Source organism: Diabrotica virgifera, chromosome 5 (assembly GCF_917563875.1).
Source record: "Diabrotica virgifera virgifera chromosome 5, PGI_DIABVI_V3a".
Classification (NCBI taxonomy): domain Eukaryota; kingdom Metazoa; phylum Arthropoda; class Insecta; order Coleoptera; family Chrysomelidae; genus Diabrotica; species Diabrotica virgifera.
The window spans coordinates 255,097,310-255,103,969 of NC_065447.1; the positions used below are offsets into that span (position 1 = coordinate 255,097,310).

The 6,660-nt window shown below is 33.0% G+C and overlaps 1 protein-coding gene across 1 annotated transcript; it reads left to right on the top strand.

Annotated features, from left to right (window-relative positions):
- The first annotated feature begins 383 nt into the window (after positions 1-383).
- On the top strand, positions 384-5,831 carry LOC114326118 (chaoptin-like). Its single transcript, XM_028274352.2, has 2 exons — positions 384-555; positions 4,495-5,831. Exons 1-2 carry the CDS (start codon positions 524-526, stop codon positions 5,783-5,785), a joined length of 1,323 nt encoding a protein of 440 aa, XP_028130153.2. The 5' UTR covers positions 384-523; the 3' UTR covers positions 5,786-5,831.
- The last annotated feature ends 829 nt before the right edge of the window (positions 5,832-6,660 follow it).

The following is a 6,660-nucleotide window of genomic DNA, read 5'->3' on the forward strand; positions in this document are numbered from 1 at the left end:
AATTTTCGGAGTTATTTAAAAAATCATCTAATTTCGTAGTTCATTTGTTTAATAAAAACTGAAGCACCCACTTCTCGAATAGAACTTTTTGATATGTTGTTTATTAAACATTTCTTAATAAAACTACAAAAACTTCTATCTTATTTGATTTTTTTCCGAAGTGAAAATCTATATGCACTCCCCTATTAGGTGTAAAATATTATCAATTTTTATCTTTCGGAATACAGTTAGTATCTTTGCTTGTAGTAATCCTTTTATACCGCATGGATACCATATTCACTACAAAATAACAAACAATATTAAACATTTAAAAATTAACCTGTGGACGTAATAAAAGGATTAGTATTTTTATAGGTATTGTTTCAAGGGATCAACCAAATATATTATTTAATCTGAGACATATAATAAAGACGGGTTAAAGTATAATTTTCAGAACATACATCCATGAAGGAGCCCACCTTAATAATTAACAAATAGAAGTAAATATAGAATTTTGGAAAGTCAATGACATCGTTTCTTTATTATGGATCTACACATAATTCACAGAATCTGCATGTAAGTTTTGTTGTATTAATACATTTTGTAAAGCCTATCTAGGCTACTACTCAAAATTGATAAATAAAAAAGTTGCAAGCGTTGTCCATTTTGAGTTTCATGATCATTTTTCAGCATCTTACATCCCCTCTTACTAAATATAAGCCTCTCAAAAGTTTTTTTGATTGTTACTTTCTAACTTTTTTTCTAATTTATTCTGCTAGTTATGGTTATGAGATCTTCCCATCTTTTCTTACTCTTCCTTTTTTCTTTACTTTAGTTTGGGCAGGTTGAGTAAAGAAGAAGAAGAAACTCGGCAGAGTGAACCGTAGATAGGTAAAATAAAATCAAGGTTCTGGACAAGGCATCGCTGATTGAGATAGTTGATTCTAACAGGCAGTCTTATTTCCTTCATTATATAACACATGTGTTTTTTATTTGCACTTCTTCTTATTTTTTTCATTCCAAAGATTAAATAAATTTTGGTTATAACCTATCCAACAGTAGTTTTTCAAAAACTAGGCAGTAGGCTAATAGGTCTATATATTTAATATATTTTGTAGAATTTCCTGCGTTCCCTTTTAGCGTTCAAGTTTGTTTGGAATATTCTGGTATTCTGGTGAATTTGCTTGGTAGTTCATTTTTCCAATGGTAGTTCAAGTTAATGAGGGAATTTTAAAACTGTTGGGTCTCATGTATTATATCGAGGCTGTTGTCTGAAGGGTTTGGCTGGAAAACATTCACCAGTTGACTGGCAAACCTTTCTTTGATCTGTTGATACCTATTGGAATAGGAGGGTTGGTTAATTCAGGTCGATTTCATTTCCATGTTGCTTTCCAAAGTGTGTTCTAGGTGATTTCCATTACTTATAATCATTTTTAATTGGTCGATAGCTTGGTTCAATTCAGTTTTATTTGATTTCATTGGACAGGTGTTGTTGTTTGGTTTCTAATGGTCTTCTTGGTGTTGTAGGCCAAGCTGCCTCTTGTATTATTTTAGTAAATTGTTTAACAGCTTCGTCTACATCGCTGTTACTTTTCAGAGTTCCTTTTGTAACCAATTTTTATCAAGAAATATTTTCCAATTCGTGAATTTATTACCAATGACCAGTGGATGTTCTTTCTCAAGAATTTCTATGGATTTCATAACCATAATAGAAGAGATGTCGGATGACAATTCAAAACAAGATTTTACTATTCGAAGTTTGGGAGGAATTCCCTTAGCGACACAAAAATCGACCAAGTCTGAAGTTGGATCCGGTGGCCGGTGGCCGGTGGCCGGTGGATCCGGATTACTATTGATATTTTGTCTGCATTTCGGACTGGATATCCTCAGATATCCAGTAAGTGCGTTTATCATATTGTAGCCTCCTCCCACAAGAAATGGCACTAACAGTCCTAACAGGCACTAAATTTCATCATCATCGATGGTGCTACAGCCCTATGAAAGAGCCTCGACCTTCCCAAGTCTATTACGTCAGTCAGTCCTATCCATTGCCAACCGTTGCCAGTTTGCTGCGCCTATTTTCCATCCTTCCATCTAAGTTTTGGCCTACCCCTATTTCTACTTCCCACAGGTTGTGACATAAGGATTCTTCTAGGAGGGTTGTTATGCTGTGATCTTGGTAGATGTCCTGCCCATCTTAGTCTTCCTATTCATATAAGAGAACTACGCCTTTACCACCAAATATATGTTTATATCTGTGGTATACCTCGTAGTTGTACTTCTTTCTCCAAATACCATTTTCACTGATGCCATCGAATATTCCTCTCAGGATCCTTTCAAATATAAGCAGAAGGTTTTTATCTGCCTTGGAGATGGTCCATGTCTCCGATCCATATGTCAACACTGGTTGTATAAGGGTTTTGTATATGGTTATTTTTGTTTTTTGGCTTAAGAGGATCGGTACGTATTTTCGGCTGCAATGCTATTCAAATGGGGATTCATTTTTTTTCGAATCCTGAAAAAACTATTTATTGAAAATTTATTTATTGTATTTTTGAAAAATTTAAACGCAGAATGAAAGATTACGTTATTAGCGAGGACCGAAAGTCCCTGAGAACTTCTATAATGTTTATTTTAATAAGTTACAGGGGTGAAAAACTAAGAGAAAATTTAGTGTGATTTTTAATTTCAAATATATCATTCAAAATAAACTTTTTATTTATTCTAAGGGACTTTCGGCCCTCGGTAATAATTTAGTCTTTCATTCTGCGTTTAAATTTTTCAAAAATATTTATTGGTTTTTTCAGGATTCGAAAAAAATGAACACAATGCCGTGGTACTATTTTCCAAATCTATCTTTGTCTTACAACGCACTCAGCCGAATATAATATTCTCAGCATATATTGTCAGTCAGACACTGACAATCGGTGACAATTTTAAATATTTGACATTGCATCGGGAATATGTTGAGTTATTAATTAAATATTATTGATATATAGTGTATTTGATAAATAATTGATTTAAGATCCACAAGGAAAAGAAAAGTTTTCCTGTAGTTGGCTGTATACCATCAATCACAAAATTGGAAAGAAATCCTTTGTAAAAGATATAAAAATTTTTTATTAAAAAATCCCTTAAAAGGGCTACATCACAACAAAACGTTTTCGATTTTTATAAAAAATCATCATCAGTGTTCGATAAACTGGATGCTAGCTGAGCCACAAAAGAAAATATCTGGGTAAAAACCCTTTACATAAAATATAGATGCCTTAAAAGTGCATACTTCAATAAAAAGGCCTGTGATGGTCACATGGCAAACAGGATAATGCCCTAAGGTAAAGTATACAGGTTTCCCAACACGTGGGATCCAAATTGAGTTGATCTGTTGCCATTAAGTCATTGAAATGTGATCAACTCAATTTGGATCCCACGTGTTGGGCCTGTATACCTTATACCTGTATACTTTACCTTAGGGCATTATCCTGTTTGCCATGTGACCATCACAGGCCTTTTTATTGAAGTATGCACTTTTAAGGCATCTATATTTTATGTAAAGGGTTTTTACCCAGATATTTTCTTTTGTGGCTCAGCTAGCATCCAGTTTATCGAACACTGATGATGATTTTTTATAAAAATCGAAAACGTTTTGTTGTGATGTAGCCCTTTTAAGGGATTTTTAATAAAAAAAAAATTTATACCTTTTACAAAGGATTTCTTTCCAATTTTGATTTAAGATGTGAACTTAATAAAAAGTTATTTATTGTGTATTATTTGTGGAAAATCCAAGCAGAGAATACATCAGGATAATATATTCTGTGATCCAAGTATTTTGTTGTTAAAGATGTTCAAAATTGTAAGCGTTCCATAACAATATATTATTAAAAAATCACTTTAACACTTTTCCTCTTTTCTCGATTGAGTATTAGTCTTTGTTGTACAAATAAATTATTATAATCACTGAATACATAGTTAGTGAAAAAATTATCACATTTATTAACTGAATTAATAATTTGCAATTATAAAAATAACAGTTATCCAAGAACATTCAAAACCCATCTCTTTAAATTAATGATGACATTTTCAAGTAGAATGACATTCTAGTAATGTTTACATATCCATACCAGTGTGAATTTTACTACACGTAATTTGCCGTGTAAAGACAGAAAAAGTAGGGATACACGTAAAATATTTGCGAATTATGTACCCATAGCCTTAAGTTTCTGCTTCTCATATGTCTACTCAGTCCAAAATAGCGTTTGTTCGCTAGGATTATCCTTCGCTTGATTTCTTCCGTCATGACGTTCTCATTGATGATCAGGGAGCCTAACTATGTGAATTTGTCCACCACTTCAAAGGTAGAGTTATCAACAGTGAATTGGTGACCGATGTTTCTGGCTCTATTGTTGGGTGTTGATGCCATCATCTTAGTTTTCTCCTCGTTTTAAAGCACTCGAGCACTAAATTTAAAGCACTTAATTAAAGACTTTTTATATATTTATATTATATTTCTTTCAGCTTGTTCTTTTATCTAGTACAACAAGTAAGCAGCTTCAAAATTGGCTGTAGACCTAGTTCAGAAACCTATTACTGCAATTCTATCTCAAAGCTATTTCCTCCGACTGAAGCCAATAACTGCAACCATCTGATAATATTCAATTCAACTTTATCAACCATAGATGCCACCCTGTTTACCAGATTTGGAGCATTTACCACCTTCACACTCAGCAACATACATGTTAGAGAAATATCACCAGGGTCTTTTGCAGACATTAGCAATTTAGAACATCTTTACTTGGATCACAATAATCTAACTACTATAGAAAAAAAGGTAGTACAAAATTTACGTAAACTTCAAACTCTTGACATATCTTATAATTCAATCACTTACATCGCAAGCGAAGCTTTTACTGGCACCAAAATATCGTCACTAAACATTTCTGGCAATAGTTTAAGTGATTTCAACTGCAACATCAAACAACTGACAACTTTAAACACTTTAGATCTGTCCCATAACAAGTTGCTTGTCTTCGACTTGGAAACTTTGCCAAACAGCACAAAAACGTTGATAGTTGCAAGAAATAATTTAGAAAATTTACAAGAGTGTAAATGTATCGATTCTGGATGTATGAGTCTTGAGATTTTAGATTTGAGTTTTAACAATTTTTCAAGTCTAAAGAGAATACATTTTACGCATCTTTTAAACCTACAGTCGTTGTTCCTACAAGGAAATCAACTGATATCCCTCTCTTCTGATTTATTTAGCAATTTGAATAAGATTCAGTACCTCAATGTATCCTCTAATCATATTAAAATTGTTCCTTATCAATTGTTTGATAATCAATTATATCTGAAGACTCTAGATCTATCAAATAACGAGATAAAAGTTTTTAAGCCGCTTATGTATCAAAACTTGTTTAATTTAGACAGTTTATATCTACAAAACAATTCCTTAGATTATCTTAATGTACCAAGCTTTCAAAGCATAGGACTCAAATATATCAGTCTGGATGATAATAATTTTCTGTGCAACAATCTCATGCGAATGTTAAATATCTTTAAGAGTTCTAATATAACTGTTTATAATGCTAAGCATGTTGAAACCAGTAACATAAATGATCTTTATTGTATTCCAAATGATCTATCCCCTTCTAGTCAGTATTTAACAAGTAATATAAAAACAGTGGTTTTTGTATCACTGGCTGTTGTTCTTGTTACTATTTCTATTCCGTGGATTTGGTGGTACCGGAGAAGGAAAGTGAGATCGAGAGAAAGTGAGAGAGAAATAACACTGTTTTCGGGGAGCTGACTGTTATATATTGTTAAAATATGTATTAAAATGTTTCATAATTAAAGCTGTGTTTTTATAAATGTTCCCCGATCCCCTCTACCTGTCGCTAGGATATAATACCGCCGTAAGCTATTTTTAGATGTTGGAGTTATTTAACGGACTCCCCTCATCGCGTAAATAGCCTCGTCCGACTGTTTACTGTGACTGCGAACCATGAACCGCTATTTCGTGGCACTACTTCTCTGACGATCGCCTCAGCATTTTACTATAAAGAAAAAGTAATACAACGTCAGTATAAATTCGCTTCAAAACTACTGAGAGAAAACAACTCCCAGAAAAAAAGTAAAAACAGAGCTTAATAAGAATTTTACGAAACTAGTAGTTCAAGACAATAAAGTGGAATAAAATTGAAGACATCTATTACCATACTTTCGCAAGAAAATCTTAAATCGGAAAAAGAAAAGAAGCAAGAATGGATTAAACGTAAAATACTGGAGATGATGGAAGATCGAAGCAAACGCAAAGAAAGAAGTGTCAATGAAAACAAAAAATTACATACGAATGAATATACTACCGAAAATAAAGAGAGTAAACGAAGCATTGCTGATGGAGAAATGTACGGAAATTGAAACACTTCAACGCATTTCCATTTGTACAAAAAGATTAACGAGGTACAGAACAATACAGGCATAGTTGTAGAGATAGAAGGCCAGAATTTGACTACAAATGACGATAAATTAAGATGAAAAGAATACATGCAAGAAATATTCTAAATACAGTAAGAAGACCGATTGAAATAGACAATCCCTACGGCCCAGAAATAACAAAACGAAGAAGTAGCCATAGCCTCTAACTGTCTTAAAGATGGAAGATCATTAGGTCCTGATAAATTG

Coding starts and splice junctions, on each gene's coding strand:
- LOC114326118 (XM_028274352.2), top strand. CDS start 524: ATGGATCTACACATAATTCACAGAATCTGCAT. Junction 556..4,494: donor ATAATTCACAGAATCTGCAT/GTAAGTTTTGTT, acceptor TATTTCTTTCAG/CTTGTTCTTTTATCTAGTAC.